This window comes from Bos grunniens, chromosome 10 (genome assembly GCF_055505025.1).
Source record: "Bos grunniens cultivar Pamir isolate PY7600 chromosome 10, Bosgru_T2T1.0, whole genome shotgun sequence".
In the NCBI taxonomy this organism is placed as follows: Eukaryota; Metazoa; Chordata; class Mammalia; order Artiodactyla; family Bovidae; genus Bos; species Bos grunniens.
In genome coordinates this window covers 65,148,902-65,172,901 of record NC_141174.1, presented here as the reverse complement: position 1 = coordinate 65,172,901, position 24,000 = coordinate 65,148,902, and the positions used below count along the sequence as shown (strand labels likewise).

At 39.7% G+C, this 24,000-nt stretch overlaps 1 protein-coding gene and 1 long non-coding RNA gene across 6 annotated transcripts in view; one reads left to right on the top strand and one right to left on the bottom strand.

Moving 5' to 3' along the window:
• The window catches only part of UBR1 (ubiquitin protein ligase E3 component n-recognin 1), a 154,597-nt gene that overhangs the window by 10,291 nt on the left and 120,306 nt on the right, over positions 1 to 24,000 (bottom strand). For all 3 annotated transcript variants that reach the window (XR_015134868.1, XR_015134869.1, XM_086321677.1), the window contains 3 exons: positions 23,167 to 23,275; positions 19,705 to 19,761; positions 17,862 to 17,939 (listed from right to left, as the gene is read on the bottom strand). Coding sequence is in view for 1 of the 3 variants with exons in the window: in XM_086321677.1 (XP_086177803.1) it covers positions 17,862 to 17,939; positions 19,705 to 19,761; positions 23,167 to 23,275 (244 nt within the window). In the remaining 2 variants the exon portion in view is untranslated. The remainder of the gene's footprint in view (positions 1 to 17,861; positions 17,940 to 19,704; positions 19,762 to 23,166; positions 23,276 to 24,000) is intronic.
• Positions 1 to 24,000, top strand: part of LOC147364688 (uncharacterized) — a 34,163-nt gene that overhangs the window by 7,765 nt on the left and 2,398 nt on the right. The gene's annotated exons all lie outside the window — the stretch shown is intronic.

The following is a 24,000-nucleotide window of genomic DNA, read 5'->3' as shown; positions in this document are numbered from 1 at the left end:
TCCTAGGATGGGGGGGTCTCTAATTTCCAGAATTATTACATCACAATACTCAAAATGTCCCATTCTCAACAAAACTTACAAAGAAATGGAAAAGTATGGCCCACTCATAGGAAAAAAAAAGAGATTGACAGAAATTATCCCTAAGGAAGCCCAACACACTAAAAACAAAGACTTTAACTCTCCTAAATATGCTCTTTGAAAGAAACCATTGATTAAAAAAAAAAAAAAAAAAACTAAGGAAATTAGGAAAATATATGAAAGAGTAGGGAATATCAGTAAAAGAAATTATAAAAAGGAAACAAATGGAAAAGTACAATAGCAGAAATTAAAAGCTTACAAAGGTGTTGACTAGCATATAGAAGCATGCAGAAGAATTAGTAAATTTTCAGTTCAGTTAGGTCACTCAGTCATGTCAAACTCTTTGTGACCCCATGAAGTGCAACATGCCAGGCCTCCCTGTCCATCGCCAACTCGCGGAATTTACTCAAACTCATGTCCACTGAGTCAGTGATGCATCCAACCATCTCATCCTCTGTTGTCCCCTTCTCCTCCCACCTTCAATCTTTCCCAGCATCAGGGTCTTTTCTAATGAGTCAGTTCTCTGCATCAGGTGGCCAAAGTACTGGAGTTTCAGCTTCAACATCAGTCCTTCAAATGAATATTCAGAACTGATTTCCTTTAGGATGGACTGGTTGGATCTCCTTGCAGTCCAAGGAACTCTCAAGAGTCTTTTCCAACACCACAGTACAAAAGCATCAATTCTTCAGTGCTCAGCTTTCTTTATAGTCCAACTCTCACATCCATACATGACAACTGAAAAAACCACAGCTTCGACTAGATGGACCTTTGTTGGCAAAGTAACATCTTTGCTTCTCAATATGCTGTCTAGTTTGGTCATAACTTTTCTTCCAAGGAGTAAGCGTCTTTTAATTTCACGGCTGCAGTCACCACCTGCAGTTTTTGAAGCCCCCCAAAATAAAGTCTGTTATAGTTTCCAGTGTTTCCCCATCTATTTGCCATGAAGTGATAGGACCAGATGCCATGATCTTAGATTTCTGAATGTTGAGTTTTAAGCCAACTTTTTCACTCTCCTCTTTCACGTTCATCAAGAGGCTCTTTACTTCTTCTTCACTTTCTGCCATAAGGACGGTGTCATCTGCATATCTGAGGTTATTGGTATTTCTCCTGGCAATCTTGATTCCAGCTTATGCTTCATCCAGTCCAGCATTTTGCATGATGTACTCTGCATATAAGTTAAATAAGCAGGGTGACAATATACAGCCTTGATAAAGTCCTTTTCCCATTTAGTACCAGTCTATTGTTCCATGTCCAGTTCTAAGTGTTGCTTCCTGACCTGCATACAGGTTTCTCAACAGGCAAGTCAGGTGGTCTGGTATTCCCGTCTCTTGAAGAATTTTCCACAGTTTATTGTGATCCACACAAAGGCTTTGGTATAGTCAATAAAGCAGAAATACATGTTTTTCTGGAACTCTCTTCCTTTTTCCATGATCCAGCGGATGTTGGCTATTTGATCTCTGGTTCCTCTGCCTTTTCTAAAACCAGCTTGAACATCTGGAAGTTCATGGTTCACGTACTGCTGAAGCCTGGCTTGGAGAATTTTGAGCATGACTTTCCTATCGTGTGAGATGAGTGCAATTGTGTGGCAGTTTGAGCATTCTTTGGCATTGCCTTTTTTGGGGATTGGAATGAAAACTGACCTTTTCCAGTCCTGTGGCCACTGCTGAGTTTTCCAAATTTGCTGGCATATTGAGTGTAGCACTTTCACAGCCTCACCTTTTAGGATTTGAAATAGCTCAACTGGAATTTCATCACCTCCACTAGCTTTGTTTGTAGTGATGCTTTCTAAGTCCCACTTGACTTCCTATTCCAGGATGTCTGGCTGTAGGTTGGTGATCACACCATCGTGATTATGTGGGTCGTGAATATCTTTTTTGTACAGTTCTTCTGTGTATTCTTGACACCTCTTCTTAATATCTTCTGCTTCTGTTAGGTCCATACCATTTCTGGCCTTTATTGTGCCCATCTTTGCATGAAATGTTCCCTTTGTATCTCTGATTTTCTTGAAGATATCTCTTGTCTTTCCCATTCTATTGTTTTCCTCTAATTCTTTGCATTGATCCCTGAGGAAGGCTTTCTTATCTCTCCTTGCTTTTCTTTGGAACTCTGCATTCAAATGGGAAGGTATTTCCTTTTCTCCTTTGCCTTTCGCGTCTCTTCTTTTCACAGCTATTTGTAAGGCCTCCTCAGACAACCATTTTGCCTTTTTGCATTTCTGTTGCTTGGGGATGGTCTTGATCCCTGCCTGTTGTACATGTCACGAACCTCCATGCATAGTTCTAATAATACTAATAACGGCTAACAACTTCCCAAATTTGTTGAAATATATGAGTCTGCACATCCAAAAATCAAACTGAATTACAAGCAGGATAATTTCAGAGATCCACACTTAGGCACATTATAACCAAACTGTTAAAAGCCAGGACAAAGAGAGAAGTTTGAAAGCAGCCAAAGAGAAGCAACTTATCCCATACAAGAGATCCTCAATAAAATCAACTGCTGGTTTCTCATCAGAAACCATGGAGGCTAGAAAATAGTATGATGATACATTTAATGTGCTCAAACTAAAAAACTATCAATCAAGAATCTGATATCTGGCAAAATAATCTTTTAAAAATAAGGAAGAGAGGCGGTCCTAAGATGGCGGAGGAATAGGATGGGGAGACCACTTTCTCCCCCACAAATTCATCAAAAGAACATTTGAACGATGAGTCAATTCCACAAAACAACTTCTGAATGCTAGCAGAGGACATCAGGTACCCAGAAAAGCAGCCCATTGTCTTCAAAAGGGGGTAGGAAAAAATATAAAAGATAAAAAGAAAGACAATAGAGGCAGGGATGGAGATCCATCTGGGAAAGGCAGTCTTAAAAAAGAGAGAAGTTTCCAAACACCAGGAAACACTCTCACTGGCGAGTCTGTGGCGAGCCTTGGGACCTCAGAGGGCAACATAACTGGGAGGAAAAATAAATAAATAATTAAAATCCACAGATTACGTGCCCAATGGTAACTCCCAGCAGAGAAGCAGCGCAGATGCCTTCATCTGCCACTAGCAAGCCGGGGTTGCATTGCTTAGAGTAAGGACCGGGCATGAATGCCCTGAGGGCAATCTGAGGGAACTAACTTGAGATAGCAAACCAGAGTTTGCTATCCCATGAAAAGCCCTAACCTAAGACACCACCAGGCCTGCTCACAGAACAAAGGACTGAGCAGAGCTAGCTGGCTGTGGACCGGCCCACCCCCCAACCGGAGACAGGTAGGCGAGGGCAGCCAGAGCTCGAAGAGGGCAATCGCGGCCCCAGAGAGGCATCATCTACCAAACTGCAAGCAGGCTTTGTTGCTAACCAAGACTTCTTGGGATTCTGAATGGTAAACATCCACTGGGAGGGTTGCAGCCAGAGATCAGCTCCCCAGAAGAGACACACGGCACACCTGAGAAGATGTGCTGGTTGTACACCCAGAAAATGGAGCGGCAGGGACAGGGAAGGTGATAAGTCACAGGGACTGCGCATGCTAAACACCTGGTCACCTGAGCTGCTCAGACCTGGGAAGGGCACAAAACACAGGCCCAACTGATTCTGCGCCTTTGTGGAGTACCTGAGTACCTGAATCTGAGTGGCTTACACCTGGGAAGTGCATACAACCCAGGGCTGGCCTCAGACAGTTCCTGGCAGAGCAACCTAGAGCCTAAGCAGTGTAGACAGGGAAAGCACACACACCGTGAGCGGGGGCAAACCCAGTGTGGCCAGGACACTGCGAGCACATGCCAGTGTTATTTGTTTTCAGTGTTCCTCACTCCCCAAGCACAAGTGAGCCTAAAAAAGTGTCCACCACTGCCCCCTTGTGTCAGGGAGGAAATTAGACACTGAGGAGACCAGCAAACAGAAGAAGCTAAAACAGAGGGAACCTCCTTGGAAGTGACAGGTACAATAGATTAAAACCCTGTAGTTAGCACCAACTACATAGGAAGGGGCCTATAGATCTTGAGAAGTATAAGCCGGATCAAGGAACTATTTGAAAATGAACTGACCCCACACTGTCCACAACAACACCAGAGAAAGTCCTAGATATATTTTTACCATTATCATTCTTTAAATTAAAAAGAAAAAAAAAACCTTAAAAAAAATTTAAGTCCTCTATTACTCCTTTAATTTTCATTTTTATAACCTACTTTTACTTTGCAAAAAAAAAGACTCTATTTTTTAAAGCAAACTACATATATATATATATATATATTTTATAATTTTTGTGACTTTGTTTTTTTCTTTAATATTGTATTTTTGAGACTCCAACCTCTACTCTAGATTTTTAATCTTTGCTTTTTGGTATTTGTTATCAATTTTGTACCTTTAAGAACCCAATCTTCAGTACCCATTTTTACTTGGGAGCAAGATTACTGGCTTGACTGCTCTCTCCTCCTTTGGACTCTCCTTTTTCTCCACCAGGTTGCCTCTATCTCCTCCCTCCCCCTTCTCTTCTCTACTCAACTCTGTGAATCTCTTTGTGTGTTTCGGAAGGTGGAGAACACTTATCGAACTGATTAATGGCTGGATCTGTCTTTCTCTTTTGGATTCCCCCCTTCCTTCCCCTGGCCACCTCTGTCTCCTTCCTCCCTCTTCTCTGTATAACTCCATGAACATCTCTGAGCGGTCCAGACTCTGGAGAGCACATAAGGAAGTGATTACTGGCTAACTTGCTCTCTCCTCTTTGATTCCCCCTCTTCTCCTCCCGGTCACCTCTATCTCCCTCCTCCCTCTTCTCTTCTCCATGTAACTCTGTGAACCTCTCTGGGTGTCCCTCACTGTGGAGAAACTTTTCATCTTTAACCTAGATGTTTTATCATTGGTGCTATATAGATGGAGAAGTCTTGAGGCTACTGTAAGAATAAGACTAAAAACCAGAGGCAGGAGGCTTAAGTCCAAATCCTGAGAACACCAGAGAATTCCTGACTCCAGGGAACATTAATTGACAGGAGCTCATCAAATGCCTCCATACCTACACTGAAACCAAGCACCACCCAAGGGCCAAGTTCCACAGCAAGATATACCACGCAAATTCTCCAGCAACACAGGAATGTAGCCCTGAGCTTCAATATACAGGCTGCCCAGTCACACCAAACCCACTGACGTCTCATAACTCATTACTGGACACTTCATTGCACTCCAGAGGGAGGAAATCCAGCTCCACCCACCAGAACACTGACACAAGCTTCCCTAACCAGGAAACCTTGACAAGCCACCCGTCCAACCCCACCCACAGCAAGGAAACTCCACAATAAAGAGAACTCCACAAACTGCCAGAATACAGAAAGGCCACCCTAAACACAGCAATATAAACAAGATGAAGAGGCAGAGAAATACCCAGCAGGTAAAGGAACAGGATAAATGCCCACCAAACCAAACAAAAGAGAAAGAGATAGGGAATCTACCTGATAAAGAATTCCAAATAATGATAGTTAAAATGATCTAAAATCTTGAAAACAAAATGGAGTTACAGATAAATAGCCTGGAGACAAGGATTGAAAAGATGCAAGAAAGGTTTAACAAGGACCTAGAAGAAATAAAAAAGAGTCAATATATAATGAATAATGCAATAAATGAGATCAAAAACACTCTGGAGGGAACCAACAGTAGAATAACAGAGGCAGAAGATAGGATAATTAAGGTAGAAAATAGAATGGCAGAAATAAACGAAGCAGAGAGGAAAAAAGAAAAACGAATTAAAAGAAATGAGGACAATCTCAGAGACCCCTGGGGCAATGTTAAACACCCCAACATTCGAATCATAGGAGTCCCAGAAGAAGAAGACAAAAAGAAAGACCATTAGAAAATACTTGAGGAGATAATAGTTGAAAAGTTCCCTAAAATGGGGAAGGAAATAATCACCCAAGTCCAAGAAACCCAGAGTCCCAAGGTGGGACAGGATAAACCCAAGGTGAAACACTCCAAGACACATATTAATCAAATTAACAAAGATCAAACACAAAGAACAAATATTAAAAGCAGCAAGGGAAAAACAACAAATAACACACAAGGGGATTCCCATAAGGATAACAGCTGATCTTTCAATAGAAACTCTAGGCCAGGAGGGAATGTTAGGACATACTTAAAGTGATGAAAGAAAATAACCTACAGCCCAGATTACTGTACCCAGCAAGGATCTCATTCAAATATGAAGGAGAAATCAAAAGCTTTACAAACAAGCAAAAGCTGAGAGAATTCAGCACCACCAAACCAGCTCTCCAACAAATGCTAAAGGATCTTCTCTAGACAAGAGACACAAAAATGTTGTATAAACTCGAACCCAAAACAATAAAGTAAATGGCAACAGGATCATACTTATCAATAATTACCTTAAATGTAAATGGGTTGAATGCGCCAACCAAAAGACAAAGATTGGCTGAATGGATACAAAAACAAGGCTCCTATATATGTTGTCTACAAGAGACCCACCTCCAAACAAGGGACACATACAGGCTGAAAGTGAAGGGCTGGAAAAAGATATTCCATGCAAAGAGAGACCAAAAGAAAGCAGGAGTAGCAATACTCATATCAGATAAAATAGACTTTAAAACAAAGACTGTGAAAAGAGACAAAGAAGGACACTACATAATGATCAAAGGATCAATCCAAGAAGATATAACAGTTATAAATATATATGCGCCAACATAGGAGCACCGCAATATGTAAGACAAATGCTAACAAGTATGAAAGGGGAAATTAACAATAACACAATAATAGTGGGAGACTTTAATACCCCACTCACACCTATGGATAGATCAACTAAACAGAAAATTAACAAGGAACACAAACTTTAAATGATACAATAGACTGCTGCTGCTGCTGCTAAGTCGCTTCAGTCGTGTCTGACTGTGTGACCCCATAGACGGCAGCCCACCAGGCTCCCCTGTCCCTGGGATTCTCCAGGCAAGAACACTGGAGTGGGTTGCCATTTCCTTCTCCAATGCATAAAAGTGAAAAGTGAAAGTGAAGTCTCTCAGTCATGTCCGACCATCAGCGACCCCATGGACTGCAGCCTTCCAGGCTCCTCTGTCCACGGGGTTTTCCAGGCAAGAGTACTGGAGTGGGGTGCGATACAAAAGACTATTTAGACCTAATTGATATCTATAGGACATTTCACCCCAAAACAATGAATGTCACCTTTTTCTCAAGTACACACGGAACCTTCTCCAGGACAGATCACATCCTGGGACATAAATCTAGCCTTGGTAAAATCAAAAAGATTGAAGTAATTCCAAGCATCTTCTCTGACCACAAGGCAGTAAGATTAGATCTCAATTACAGGAGAAAAACTATTAAAAATTCCAACATATGGAGGCTGAACAACACACTGCTGAATAATCAACAAATCACAGAAGAAATCAAAATATGCATAGAAACAAATGAAAATGAAAACACAACAACCCAAAACCTGTGGGACACTGTAACAGCAGTGCTAAGGGGAAGGTTAATAGCAATACAGGCATACTTCAAGAAACAAGAAAAAAGTCAAATAAATAACCTAACCCTACACCTAAAGCAACTAGAAAAGGAAGAAATGAAGAACCCCAGGGTTAGTAGAAGGAAAGAAATCTTAAAAATTAGGGCAGAAATAAATGCAAAAGAAACAAAAGAGACCATAGGAAAAATCGACAAAGCCAAAAGCTGGTTCTTTGAGAGGATAAATAAAATTGACAAACCATTAGCCAGACTCATCAAGAAACAAAGGGAGAAAAATCAAGTCAATAAAATTAGAAATGAAAATGGAGAGATCACAACAGACAACACAGAAATACAAAGGATCATAAGGGACTACTATCAGCAATTATATGCCAATAAAATGGACAACTTGGAAGAAATGGACAAATTCTTAGAAAAGTACAACTTTCCAAAACTGAACCAGGAAGAAATGGAAAATCTTAACAGACCCATCACAAGCATAGAAATTGAAACTGTAATCAGACATCTTCCAGCAAACAAAAGCCCAGGACCAGACGGCTTCACAGCTGAATTCTACCAAAAATTTAGAGAAGAGCTAACACCTATCCTACTCAAACTCTTCCAGAAAACTGCAGAGGAAGGTAAACTTCCAAACTCATTCTATGAGGCCACCATCACCCAAATACCAAAACCTGACAAAGATGCCACAAAAAAAAAAAAAAGAAAACTACAGGCCAATATCACTAATGAACACAGATGCAAAAATCCTTAACAAAATTCCAGCAAACAGAATCCAACAACACATTAAAAAGATCATACATCATGACCAAGTGGGCTTTATCCCAGGGATGCAAGGATTCTTCAATATCCACAAATCAATCAATGTAATATACCACATTAACAAACTGAAAAATAAAAGCCATATGATTATCTCAATAGATGCAGAGAAAGCCTCTGACAAAATTAAACACCCATTTATGATAAAAACCCTCCAGAAAGCAGGAATAGCAGGAACATACCTCAACATAATAAAAGCTATATATGACAAACCCACAACAAACATTATCCTCAATGGTGAAAAATTGAAAGCATTTCCCCTAAAGTCAGGAAAAAGACAGGGTGCCCACTCTCACCACTACTATTCAACATAGTTTTGGAAGTTCTGGCCACAGCAATCAAAGCAGAAAAAGAAAAGGAATCCAAATTGGAAAAGAAATAAAACTCTCACTGTTTGCAGATGACATGATGCTCTACATAGAAAACCCTAAAGACTCCACCAGAATATTACTAGAGCTAATCAATGAACATAGTAAAGTTGCAGGATATAAAATCAACACACAGAAATCCCTTGCATTCCTATACACTAATAATGAGAAAATAGAAAGAGAAATTAAGGAAACAATTCCATCCCCAATGCAACAAAAAGAATAAAATACTTAGGAATATATCTACTTAAAGAAACAAACGACCTATGTATAGAAAACTATAAAACACTGGTGAAAGAAATCAAAGAGGACACTAATATATGGAGAAATATACACTGTTTGTGGATCAGAAGAATCAATATAGTGAAAATGAGTATACTACCCAAAGCAATCTATAGATTCAATGGAATCCCTATCAAGCTACCAACAGTATTTTTCACAGAACTAGAAGAAATAATTTCACAATTTGTATGGAAACACAAAAAACCCCGAATAGCCAAAGCAATCTTGAGAAAGAAGAATGGTGCTGGAGGAATCAACCTGCCTGACTCAGGCTCTACTACAAAGCCGCAGTCATTAAGACAGTATGGTACTGGCACAAAGACAGAAATATAGATCAAGGAACAAAATAGAAAGCCCAGAGATAAATCCATGCACCTGTGGACACCTTATCTTTGACAAAGGAGGCAAGAATATACAATGGATTAAAGACAATCTCTTTAACAAGTGGTGCTGGGAAAACTGGTCAACCACTTGTAAAAGAATGAAACTAGAACACTTTCTAACACCGTACACAAAAATAAACTCAAAATGGATTAAAGATCTAAACGTAAGACCAGAAACTATAAAACTGCTAGGGGAGAACATAGGCAAAACACTCTCTGACATAAATCACAGCAGGATCCTCTATGACCCATCTCCCAGAATATTGGAAATAAAAGCAAAAATAAACAAATGGGACCTAATTAAAATTCAAAGCTCCTGCACAACAAAGGAAACTAAAGCAAGGTGAAAAGACAGCCTTCAGAATGGGAGAAAATAATAGCAAATGAAGCAACTGACAAAGAATTAATCTCAAAAATATACAAGCAATTCCTGCAGCTCAATTCCAGAAAAAAACGACCCAATTAAAAAATGGGCCAAAGAACTAAAAAGACATTTCTCCAAAGAAGACATACAGATGGCTAACAAACACATGAAAAGATGCTCAACATCACTCATTATCAGAGAAATGCAAATCAAAACCACAATGAGGTACCACTTCATGCCAGTCAGAATGGCTGCTATCCAAAAGTCTACAAGCAATAAATGCTGGAGAGGGTGTGGAGGAAAGGAAACCTTCTTACACTGTTGGTAGGAATGCAAACTAGTACAGCCACTATGGAGAACAGGGTGGAGATTCCTTAAAAAACTGGAAACAGAACTGCCATATGACCCAGCAATCCCATTGCTGGGCATATACACTGAGGAAACCAGAATTGAAAGAGACACACGTACACCAAAGTTCATCGCTGCACTGTTTATAACAGCCAGGACATGGAAACAACCTAGATGTCCACTGGCAGATGAATGGATAAGAAAGCTGTGGTACACATACACATTGGAGTATTCAGTTCAGTCACTCAGTCGTGTCCGACTCTTTGAGACCCCATGAATCGCAGCACGCCAGGCCTCCCTGTCTATCACCAACTCCCGGAGTTCACTCAGACTCACATCCATCGAGTCAGTGATGCCATCCAGCCATCTCATCCTCTGTCATCCCCTTTTCCTCCTGCCCCCAATCCCTCCCAGCATCAGGGTCTTTTCCAATGAGGCAACTCTTCGCATGAGGTGTTCAAAGTACTGGAATTTCAATTTTAGCATCATTCCTTTCAAAGAAATCCCGGGGCTGATCTCCTTCAGAATGGACTGGTTGGATCTCCTTGCAGTCCAAGGGACTCTCAAGAGTCTTCTCCAACACCACAGTTCAAAAGCATCAATTCTTCAGCATTCAGCTTTCTTCACAGTCCAACTCTCACATCCATACATGACCACTAGAAAAACCATAGCCTTGACTAGACGGATCTTTGTTGGCAAAGTAATGTCTCTGCTTTTCAATCTAGGTTGGTCATAACTTTTCTTCCAAGCAGTAAGTGTATTGGCTGCAGTCACCATCTGCAGTGATTTTGGAGCCCAGAAAAATAAAGTCAGCCACTGTTTCCCCATCTATTTCCCATGAAGTGATTGGACCAGATGCCATGATCTTAGTTTTCTGAATGTTGAGCTTTAAGCCAACTTTTTCACTCTCCTCTTTCACTTTCATCAAGAGGCTTTTTAGTTCCTCTTCACTTTCTGCCGTAAGGGTGGTGTCATCTGCATATCTGAGGTTATTGATATTTCTCCCAGCAATCTTGATTCCAGCTTGTGCTTCTTCCAGCCCAGTGTGTCTCATGATGTACTCTGCATATGAAAGGATATACCGAAAGAGGAACTCCCCAGGTTGGTAGGTGCCCAATATGCTGCTAGAGATCAGTGGAGAAATAACTCCAGAAAGAATGAAGGGATGGAGCCAAAACAAAAACAATACCCAGTTGTAGATGTGACTGGTGACAGAAGCAAGGTCTGATGCTGTAAAGAGCAATATTGCATAGGAACCTGGAATGTCAGGTCCATGAATTAAGACAAATTGAAAGTGGTCAAACAGGAGACGGCAAGAGTGAACATCGACATTCTCGCAATCAGCAGACTACAATGGACTGGAATGGAGTATTACTCAGCTGTTAAAAAGAATATATTTGAATCAGTTCTAATGAGGTGGATGAAACTGGAGCCTATTATACAGAATGAATAAGCTAGAAAGAAAAACACCAATACAGTATACTAACACATATATATGGAATTTAGAAAGATAGTAATGATAACCCTGTATGCGAGACAGCAAGAGAGACACAGATGTATAGAACAGTCTTTTGGACTCTGTGGGAGAGGGTGAGGGTGGGTGATTTGGGAGAATGGCATTGAAACGTATATTATCATATGTGAAACGAATCGCCAGTCCAGGTTCGATGCATGATACAGGATGCTCGGGGCTGGTGCGCTGGGATAACCCAGAGGGATGGAATGGGGAGAGAGGTGGGAAGGGGGTTCAGGATGGGGAACACATGTACACCCATGGCGGATTCATGTCAATGTATGGCAAAACCAATACAGTATTGTAAAGTAATTAGCCTCCAATTAAAATAAATAAATTTATATTAAAAAATAAAAATAAGAAAGAAATTAAGACATTTCCACACTAGTTCACTGTTAGCAGGTCTGTCCTACAAGAAATTCTAAAGAGACTTCTTCATGGTAAAGCAAAAGAACACAAAAGGTAACTTGAAGGTAAAAAACAGATAACTGGTTAAGGTAAAAAAAGCTATCATAAAAGCTAATATTATTGTAATTTTTGATACAAAATCCTTTTTGTTTCCTGTATGATTTAAAAGGCAAATACATAAAACAATCATTAGAAATCTATGTTAACAGGCGCACAGTGTATAAAAATGTTAAGTCTGTGATTTCAACAACACAAAGAGGGGAGAAAGAATCAGAAAGAAAGAGAGTTAATGTATGCTATAGAAATTAAGTTGGTATTAATTGAAACTAAACTTGGGTTGTTATCTCTATGGACACCCAGCAAAGTTGCAGGGTACAAGATCAACAGACAAATATCAGTTGTGCTTAAATACATCAGCAATGAACAATCCAAAAAGGAAATTAAGAAAATAATGTCATTTGTAATAACATTCAAAACAATAAAATACCTTGGAATAAATGCAACCAAGGATGGAAAGTCTTGTACTCTGAAAACTACAAAACATCACTGAATAAAAGTAAAGAAGGCATAAGCATGGAAGGCGTCCATGCTCATGGACTAGAAGACTTAATACTTACTGTTAAGAAGGGAACACTCCAGAAAGTGATCTACAGATTAATGCAACCTCTATTAAAAAACCTCAATTAAAATCCCAATTGCCTCTTTTGCAGAAAAGAAAAAGTCAGTTCTCAAATTCCAATGTAATCGCACATGACCTCCAAGTAGTCAAAATAATAACGAAAAAGAAAAACAAATTTGGAAAGCTCTTATGTTACAATTTCAAAACTTACTTCAAAGCTACAGTAATTACAATGATGTGGTACTAGGGTAAGGATAGACATATAGACCAATGGAACAGAACTGAGAATCCAGAAATAAAATCAAATATGACCAACTGATGTTTAAAGTAGGTGCCAGAGTATTTAATGAGAGGGCAACAACAGTCTCAAAAAATGATGCTGGGACAACTGGAAACCAGATGAAAAAAAGAATGTAGTTGTACCTCCTACTTTATTAAAAAAAATTAATTAAAAATGGATCTACAGCCAAAATAGAAGAGCTAAAACTATAAAATTATTTGGAAAAAACATAGGCATATATCTTCATGACTTCAGATTTGGCAACAAATTCTTATATCAACAGTATAAGCAACAAAAGAAAAAAATATAAAGTGGACTTTTATATATCAAAGGACATAGTGAAGAATATGAAAACAAATGGAAACTTTTATAGGTGATGGATAAGTTTATGGCTCTAATTATCTCACAGGTGTATATTTTATTTCCAAACTTACCAAGTTTGTATACATTAAATATGTACAGCCTTTTGTATATCAATCATATCTCAATAAAGTGGTTTTAAAAAGTAAAAAAGAATATGAAAACAACTTACAGGAGAAAATATCTACAAATTAAAGTCTGGTAAGGGTTTAATACTCAGAAAATAAAAAGAACTCTTAAAACTCAACAACAAAAGAAACAATTATAAAATGGGCAAAAAACTTAAACACACATTTCTTCAAAGAACATATACAGATACATAACAAGAACACACAAAAATGTTCCACATCACTGGTCATTAAGGAAATATGTATCAAACCACAGTGAACTACCATTTTTTTCACCCACTAGGATGGTTTTAGTTAAAAAAACAGAAAACAGCAAGTGTTGATGAGAATATGGAGAAACAGGGACCCTCATATATTCTGGTGGGAGTGTAAAATTCCACAATTCCATACATTGTGGAAGACAGTTTAGTGGTTCCTTAAAACATTAAACATAGGATTACCATAATGTTCTAACATACCACTTACTAGGAATATATATACCCTAGAAAAATTAAAATATATGTCCAACCAGAAACTTGCACATGAATGTTTATAGTAGCATTGTTCATAACAGTCTAAAGAGGGAAACAACCTAAATGCTCATCTATGGATGAACAGATTAATAAATTTTGGTATATATATACAATGGATTATTTAGCCAAGAAAGAAATGAAATACTGATACATCCTACAACTTGGATGAACCTTAAAGGGATGTTAATTGAAAAAATCCAGACACAAAAGGTCACAGATTACATGATTCCTTTTATATAATGTATCCGGAATAGGCAAATCCATGGAGATAGAAAGCAGATTATCAGTTACTAGGGTACTAGCAAAGAACGGGATGGGGAATGATTACATAGTGGATGCAAAGTTTTTCTCTGGTGTGCTAAAAATGTTTGGAAACTAGAGAGAAATAGTTACTGTACAATATTAGCAATACACTAAATGCACGGGTGCAGGAGGGCCAAGAGGAGCTACTCCACATTCAAGGTCAGGAGGGGCAGCGGTGAGGAGATACCCCTCATCCAAGGTAAGGAGCAATGGCTGCACTTGGCTGGAGCAGCCCTGAAGAGATACCCCACACCCAAGGTAAGAGAAACCCAAGTAAGACGGTAGGTGTTGCGAGAGGGCATCAGAGGGCAGACACATTGAAATCATAATCACAGAAAACTAGTCAATCTAATCACATGGATCACAGCCTTGTCTAACTCAATGAAACTAAGCCATGCTGTGTGGGGCCACCCAAGACGGGCAGGTTATGGTGGAGAGGTCTGACAGAATGTGGTCCACTGGAGAAGGGAATGGCAAACCACTTCAGTATTCTTGCCTTGAGAACCCCATGAACAGTATGAAAAGGCAAAATGATAGGATACTGAAAGAGGAACTCCCCAGGTCAGTAGGTGCCCAATATGCTACTGGAGATCAGTGGAGAAATAACTCCAGAAAGAATGAAGGGATGGAGCCAAAGCAAAACAATATCCAGTTGTAGATGTGACCGGTGATAGAAGCAAGGTCCGATGATGTAAAGAGCAATATTGCATAAGAACCTGGAATGTTAGGTCCATGAATCAAGGCAAATTGGAAGTGGTTAAACAGGATATGGCAAGAGTGAACGTCGACATTCTAGGAATCAGTGAACTGAAATGGACCGGAATGGGTGAATTTAACTCAGATGACCATTATATCTACTACTATGGGCAGGAATCCCTTAGAAGAAATGGAGTAGCCATTATGGTCAACAAAAGAGTCCAAAATGCAGTACTTAGATGCAATCTCAAAAGTGACAGAATGATCTCTGTTCGTTTCCAAGGCAAACCATTCAATATCACAGTAATCCAAGTCTATGCCCCAACCAGTAACACTGAAGAAGCTGAAGTTGAATGGTTCTATGAAGACCTACAAGACCTTTTAGAACTAACACCCAAAAAAGATGTCCTTTTCATTATAGGGGACTGGAATGCAAAAGTAGGAAGTCAAAAAACACCTGGGGTAACAGGCAAATTTGGCCTTGGAGTACGGAATGAAGCAGGGCAAAGGCTAATAGAGTTTTGCCAAGAGAACGCAATGGTCATAGCAAACACCCTCTTCCAGCAACACAAGAGACATCACCAGATGGTCAACACCGAAATCAGACTGACTATATTCTTTGCAGCCAAAGATGGAGAAGCTCTATACAGTCAGCAAAAACAAGACTGGGAGCTGACTGTGGCTCAGATCGTGAACTTATTGCCAAATTCAGACTTAAATTGAAGAAAGTGGGGAAAACCACTAGACTGTTCAGGTATGATCTAAATCAAATTCCTTATGATTATACAGTGGAAGTGAGAAAAAATTTAAGGGACTAGATCTGATAGACAGAGTGCCTGATGAACTATGTATGGAGGTTCGTGACACTGTACAGGAGACAGGGATCAAGACCATCCCCATGGAAGAGAAATGCAAAAAAGCAAAATGGCTGTCTGGGTAGGCCTTACAAATAGCTGTGAAAAGAAGAGACGTGAAAAGCAAAGGAGAAAAGGAAAGATATAAGCATCTGAATGCAGAGTTCCAAAGAATAGCAAGGAGAGATAAGAAAGCCTTCCTCAGCGATCAATGCAAAGAAATAGAGGAAAACAACAGAATGGGAAAGACTAGAGATGTTTTCAAGAAAACTAGAGATACCAAGGGAACATTTCATGCAAAGATGGGCTCGATAAAGAACAGAAATGGTATGGACCTAACAGAAGCAGAAGATATTAAAAAGAGGTGGCAAGAATACACAGAAGATCTGTACAAAAAAGATCTTCACGACCAAGATAATCACGATAGTGTGATCACTCACCTAGAGCCAGACATCCTGGAATGGAAAGTCAAGTGGGCCTTAGAAAGCATCACTATGAACAAAGCTAGTGGAGGTGATGGAATTCCAGTTGAGCTATTTCAAATCTTGAAAGCTGATGCTGTGAAAGTGCTGTACTCAATATGCCAGCAAATTTGGGAAACTCAGCAGTGGCCACAGGACTGGAAAAGGTCAGTTTTCATTCCAATCCCGAAGAAAGGCAATGCCAAAGAATGCTCAAACTACCACACAATTGCACTCATCTCACACGCTAGTAATGCTCAAAATTTTCCAAGCCAGGCTTCAGCAATACGTGAACCATGAACTTCCAGATGTTCAAGCTAATTTTAGAAAAGGCAGAGGAACCAGAGATCAAATTGCCAACATACGCTGGATCATGGAAAAGGGAAGGGAGTTCCAGAAAAACATCTACTTCTGCTTTATTGACTATGCCAAAGCTTTTGACTGTGTGGATCACAATAAACTGTGGAAAATTCTTCAAGAGATGGGAATACCAGACCACTTGACCTGCCTCTTGAGAAACCTATATGCAGGTCAGGAAGCAACAGCTAGAACTGGCCGTAGAACAACAGACTGGTTCCAAATAGGAAAAGGAGTACGTCAAGGCTGTATATTATCACCCTGCTTATTTAACTTCTATGCAGACTACATCATGAGAAAGTACATTATGGGCTGGAAGAAGCACAAGCTGGAATGAAGATTGCCGGGAGAAATATCAATAACCTCAGATATGCAGATGACACCACCCTTATGGCAGAAAGTGAAGAGGAACTAAAAAGCCTCTTGATGAAAGTGAAAGAGGAGAGTGAAAAAGTTGGCTTAAAGCTCAACATTCAGAAAACAAAGATCATGGCATCTGGTCCCATCACTTCATGGGAAATACATGGGGAAACAGTGGAAACAGTGTCAGACTTATTTTTTTGGGCTCCAAAATCACTGTAGATGGTGACTGCAGCCATGAAATTAAAAGACGCTTACTCCTTGGAAGGAAAGTTATGACCAACCTAGACAGTATATTCAAAAGCAGAGACATTACGTTGCCAACAAAGGTCCGTCTAGTCAAGGCTATGGTTTTTCCAGTGGTCATGTATGGATGTGAGAGTTGGACTGTGAAGAAAGCTGAGTGCCGAAGAAATGATGCTTTTGAACTGTGGTGTTGGAGAGGACTCTTGAGAGTCCCTTGGACTGCAAGGAGATCCAACCAGTCCATTCTAAAGGAGATCAGTCCTGGGTGTTCTTTGGAAGGACTGATGCTAAAGCTGAAACTCCTGTAGTTTGGCCACCTCATGCGAAGAGCTGACTCATTGGAAAAGACTCTGATGCTGGGAGGGATTGGGGGCAGGAGGAGAAGGGGACTACAGAGGATGAGATGGCTGGATGACATCACTGACTTGATGGACATTGAGTCTGAGTGAACTCCGGGAGTTGGTGATGGACAGGGAGGCCTGGCGTGCTGCAATTCATGGGGTCGCAAAGAGTCGGACATAACTGAGTGACTGAACTGAACTGAACTGAAATGCCAATGAATTATACAAAATTGTATGTTATGTGACTTCTTCATCAATTAAAATTTGCTAGTGGTGGTAGTACTAATGCAAGCTCAAAAAAAAAAAAAAAAAAAAATTCTTCTTACCTGAAATGAGAAGCTTGATTTAGGAGGCAGCTATAGTCATCAGGAAGCTCTATCAAACTATTTCTTTTTCTAGGGTACCTAGAAATATAATTTAAATGGCAGTGAGTAAATAAGCCTAGGTCAAAAACAGACCAAGTAATAGAAAGGATGAATGTTTTAAAAATAATGAGAGAAAAATTCCCTGGTGGTCCTGCTTCCACTGCAGGAGGCACAGGTTCAATCCCTGGTTAGGGTGCTAAGAGCCTGCCACATGGCACAGCTAAAAACAAAACAAAAAACTTAGGGATTCATTTTTGCAATCTGTAGTAATTTCTACCGTTGACTAGATTTATCCAAACTTTTCAGTCTAGAATTCCAGATCTTTCAGCAGCCATGTTTCCTTTCCAAATCCAACTCCTACTATTTCCTAAGACTAAATCGTTCTATTATTTCTATACTGTCTAGGAAGTAATATAAAGTAGCAGTTAAGAACACAATCTTTGCAATCAAACTGGCCCAGTTACAAATCCTAGATTCTGACACTCGACAAGCCACTGAACCTAATTCTGTATTAGCCGGTCTGTAAACTGAGAATAAATATATTATGCTCCCTCAGTCATAAGGCAGACTATCAATTTAGTAACACATTTTGTTAGGGGGTGGGGTGAGGAGAGAAACACTAAATACTCATGCTGATTGAAAAAATGTTAAATATGAATAACAGTATCAAGGAACCTCAAATGGCTGCTGAGAACTCAATTAGATATTGAAGCAAAACATAATATACTTAGTACCTAATACATGTTTTTAAGTATTATTTTTCATTCTCACCATACTAATACAACAAAAGCCTTGCATGTATGCCCTGGGAAAGGTCATTTGAATAACAGGAAACGTCATCTGAAATAATATGAATAATAGGAAATTCTCTCCTTAAATCCCAATCAATTCAAATTTTGTAATTCCTTCTGTGTGCAGCAAAAATTATCTCCTCTAAAGCTAAACTTACATCATTAAGAATATTTACTCTTTAACTTTCTATTAGCATTAACAGTATATTCCATATATTATTATACTTTATCTTATCTCTTGAATTTATGAATATAACTAGACTATAAACTACCTATGACCAAAACCTGTATGTGTTATATATCTTTTAACTCTCCAGGAGTAATGTTAATTTGGTACCATGCTGGGGAAACAGCAGATGTCTAACAGACACAAAATGACTTGTGTGAGACTAACAGTCCTAAAATATGTACTCATCTTTTAAACCCTTCTTGGTGATGTGAATACTACTGCCTCTGAGCATAGGAGGTGGAGCTATAATCTCTAAATCGCTAAAATTGGGTTATAGATATGAGAGGATATGTTAGCATAGGTTTCAGGGAGAGGGTAATATTTAAATCAGTCCTTGAGGAAGAGATGGATTTTGATTAAGCCGAAACTTAAAGGAGATGGGGGGCTGAAGAAAACTTTTGTTGAGTAGTCTCCAAGCATATAGAAAGGAGGAGATGGGGAAAAGGGAATAGTTTTACTTATATTTTCATTCTCAAAAGGAAAAAAAAAAGTAATTTTACATGAATACTGTCACTACCCTCTCATTTTAATAAGTAGTAGCTCCAAGAAACCATCTCTTCCTTTGCCTTTTAATAGGCATGCATTAGCTTAAGAAATAGGAGTTGGTGGTGCCAAACAATTTAAGAGGGAAAGGACAGTCACTCCAAGAAAAAAATCAATTGTAGGAAGAATCGAATTTTCAGCAAGACATAACAGAAATGTAAGAAATAGTATGCTGAGTGAGAATGAAAAGACTAGAAAGCATACTCATCAGCTGACGGAAGGACTTAGAAGTAAAACCAACCTGACTACAGTGCTTTTTTGCTTCAAACAGTTTAGTAAGGCAGGGTCTGTACACCACCTGTATGGGAAGCAGAGAGAAAAGCAAATGGGTCATCACAACTTTAGTGCAATATTCATCGAGCCATCCTCGCTAAACCTCTTGGCCCCTTCTTTCCATGTGCTGTCTGCTAGACTTCTTTTTACCTTACATCTTGCCTCTTCTTTCTTCTCCTTTTCTTTTCTCCCCTTTTTTAATGTCTTCCTATTTATCCTCCGTCAAATCTTCTATTAATTTCTTTTTTAAAGGGTTTATCTATTACTAGAAAAACATAAACTATGCTCAGTATTTTAAGAAGAAGGAATTTAATACCAGAAATTGGAAATAAAGGTGACAGAAAGGCTGAGAAGCCAACCAGGAGACAAAAAAGCAAGGCAACAAGAAGATCAGCCAATAACAGGAAGCTACTACCCTTGCCAGGCTGGAGGAACGAAACAGTATTTTTGGAATGGTATTGTTGGAGCTAAGGGTCACTGGTGTATCAGATGAACCAGGACCAAAACCACCTGCACTGGCTACGCACTAAACTATCCACCTGTATGAGTTATCTTATAATAGGAGGTCCTGGTAAGGAATGCAGAACTAACAAGCTACCACCAAACGGAAGAATTCAGGAAAATCAAAAGGAAATGCCAGTCCATACATCCCACCAACCTCCCAGAATCCTTCTTGCTGGAATCCACCTTGGCTGAGTGATGTAGGTGTCACCAGGAAGGACCCTGAGTCATAGTGATAGGCCAGAGACACCCCGTAAACTAACTCCATTACCATAAAACCTGAGACATGGCAGAGCAGTTCTTCTGAGTTCTCTTACCCTGCTGTTCTCCACCTGGGCACCCCCTCCCAATAAAGTCTCTTGCTTTGGCAGCACGTGTGTCTCCTCAGAATTCACTTCTGAGTATTAGAAAAGAGCCCACTCTTGGGCCCTGGATGGGGTCCCCCTCTCCTGCAGCAGGTGGATGCTGGAACTATAGTAGACTTGTCTGGCAGGAACTAGAGCCAGAGAAGAGCTATAGTCACTGTCAGGAATGCCCCACAAGGCAAGGAGAGGTGACCTAAACACAGGTTTCTCTCTTCCTCCTGGCTTCCAATATCCTGCCAGTGCCTCCCACAGGCTGAAGCCAACTGACAAAGGAGACCGGGTAATATGGCCTAGTGAGGTCAGTTCATCATCTCTCAGAGCAGACGATGAGGAAAGGCTTTGAGGCAAGCAGAGCCAGGAATGGTACAGACTGTGCATTTCAAACTTTGAATTTTTAACATTAAACTAGAATGGCAGGCTAAAACTCCAACAATATAAAAATAAAATTAGTATAACCTACTGTGATTGTACTCAACCCAAAGCATGGTACTGATTTTTTTGGATCCATCTGATTCATTTTTATCACACTGGAAATCAGAATACCTCATGAGAAATGAGGAAACACGGAAAAGCACCCAAAAGAAGAGATGAGAACACATAGAAAGGTGGCCAGAGATGGGCAGACATTCACACAAATCCTGACTTGAGCATGCAGGCAACAAGACACAGATTAAAGAAAAAGGAGAAAAGAAAAGAGGAGAAAACTGAAAAGACTAACTGTGACTGATAATGTTAAAACAGAGATGAGAAGCCACAAATGGAATTACTTGGGCTAAACCTATGTCTATCAAACCAAGACTGAACACAAGTATGAGGGCTGGTAGCTAGGAGAACTCACCACGTTTGGAGAGTTTCCAGGTTGGTGAACACGTGTCAATTCGGGGACAGTGGCGTGCTCAGAGAGTGTGGAAGTTCTGCTCCCTTTTCCCCATACCTTGCCCTGTGTATCTCTTCTATCTGGCTGGCCCTGAGTTATATCCTTTTATAAAAAACTGATGCACTAGTAGGGAAAACGTTTCTCTGAGTTCTCTGAGCTGCTCTACAAATTAATCACGCTATATAACCTTTTGGTCAGCACAGGAGACAGCCTGGATTTGTGACAGCCTGGTTCTTTCTGAAGCATGTGATGTTGTCATGTTCTCAGGACTGAGCCCTCAGCCTGTGGGATCTGACACTATCTCCAGGTAGATACTGAGCTGAATTGTAGGACACCCAGCTAATGCTGAAGAATTACTTGTTGGATGTGTGGGAAAAACACCCTCCCCAAGTGTCAGAAATGTATGTCAGGATCTTTAATGGGGGAAACAGAGTAACATGATGAGAACTGACTATTGAAACCATGGTATATGTCAATTATATCTCAAAAAAAAAAAAAAAAAAGATGGAAAATGGTGGTAGCAAAGATAGGGTTAGGAGACTAGAGATTTGAAGGGTAGAGAGTAAGCAAGCAGAAGGGTCAATTAAGTATGGGGGTAGAAAGAAATCTTGAATAAAAGAAAAGCACACTTCCCCATGGGAAATTTAAATGGATATATTTTTGAGTTACCAAATGACTTTAAAAAATTAATTAAATTTTTTTTATTGAAGGATAATTGCTTTACAGAATTTTGTTGTTTTCTGTCAAACCTCAACATGAACCAGCCATAGGTATACATATATCCCCTCCCTTCTGAACCTCCCCCCCACCTCCCTCCCCAACCCACCCCTCTAGGTTGATAGAGTCCCTGTTTAAGTTTCCTGAGACATACAGCACATTCCCGTTGGCTATCTATTTTACATATGGTAATGTAAGTTTCCACATTACTCTTTGCATACATCTCACCCTCTCCCCTCTCCTCATGTCCATAAGTCTATTCTTTATGCTGTTTCTCCACTGCTGCCCTGTGAATAGATTCTTCAGTACTATTTTTCTAGATTCTGTATATATGTGTTAGAATATGATATTTATCTTTCTCTTTCTGACTTACTTCACTCTGTATAATAGGTTCTAGGTTCATCCACTTCATTAGAATTAACTCAAAGGTGTTAGTTATTTTTACTCAGCCTTTTTACGGCTGAGTAATATTACATTGTGACTTTTATTTCCTCCTCAGTCACCTTTCTAAGATATGTGCTACCATATGAGATACGCTACTATTGTTGCCCCACTCTGGGTTCTTCTGATGCTTAACTGTGACTGTATGGCTGCTGACAACATGACTTATCCTCACTTCACCACCACCTCCACCCCATTTAAAGCAGGGATGAGACAGCAGCTGTGGGGAACTTGAGCACAATGATTGGCAGTCATGGTGGAACAAGCAGAAATCCTGGTGGCCCATTAGTGAAGTCACTCAGTTGTGTCCGACTCTTTGTGACCCTATGGACTGTAGCCTACCAGCCTCCTTTGTCCATGAGATTTTCCAGGCAAGGGTACTGGAGTGGGTGTGTGAATTAGGAACCTTGTGTATTTTTGCCACCACCTTCAATCAATGGTAATCAATCTAAAAGCTTAGCAAGTATTTTAAATTTAAAATTTCCAAACTGTATAATAATCCAATAATGATATTTTATCCCCGCAGTACCTCTGGAGGAGGGGCCTCACAGTATCCCAGTATTTCTGGAAAAGCAGGAACAAATTTGTGGGTAAAGATAAATAGCTACAGAGTACATTGTATTCTCCTTCTGCAGCATCTACAAGAAAACAAAAATATATTTAATAAGTACATTATTCTTACCTGGTCATCCTGTGTCTAGAGTTTCTTCATTGTTTATGCTCGTTTCTATACTCTGCCTATACAGTATACTTTGTAAAACTGTGGATGATAAATAAGACACAGTGATCCTTTTGAATCTGATTTGAGTCATTGTCCTGATCAGACTTCTCCAACATCAAACCACCCCCAAAATACAAAATACAAAAGTGCTTATCATGGCAAAAGGCCCTACCTGATCTGACTTCATCTCTTACCTGCCTCCCCCTGTTTATTAGGCTTCAGTCACTCATCTCTACTACTCTTTGATGACATCAAGCGAACGCTTTGCATTTATTGTTCCTTCTGCTTACAATACTCTTCCTTCAACTCTCCATCCAGTTCAACACCATGTCCTTTTCTGATCTCTCTGCTCAATGTCTCCTCACAAAGAAGTCTTCCATGACTCTGCCCCAGCATTCTCTATTCTCATGACTTGCTGTATTTTTTTTTGTAGCACTTACCACCATTTGACATTATACTACATGTATTTATCTACTGGCTTATATTTCATCTCCTCTCAACAAAAGAAAGGACTTTATCTCATCCATTGCCATACGACAGCACCAACAAGATAATAAATAACTTTTTAAAGAATGAAAACACAGATCTGTGCTGACAATCACTTGGAAAGAAAGCACTATCCTATTTGTACAGAATCAGAAC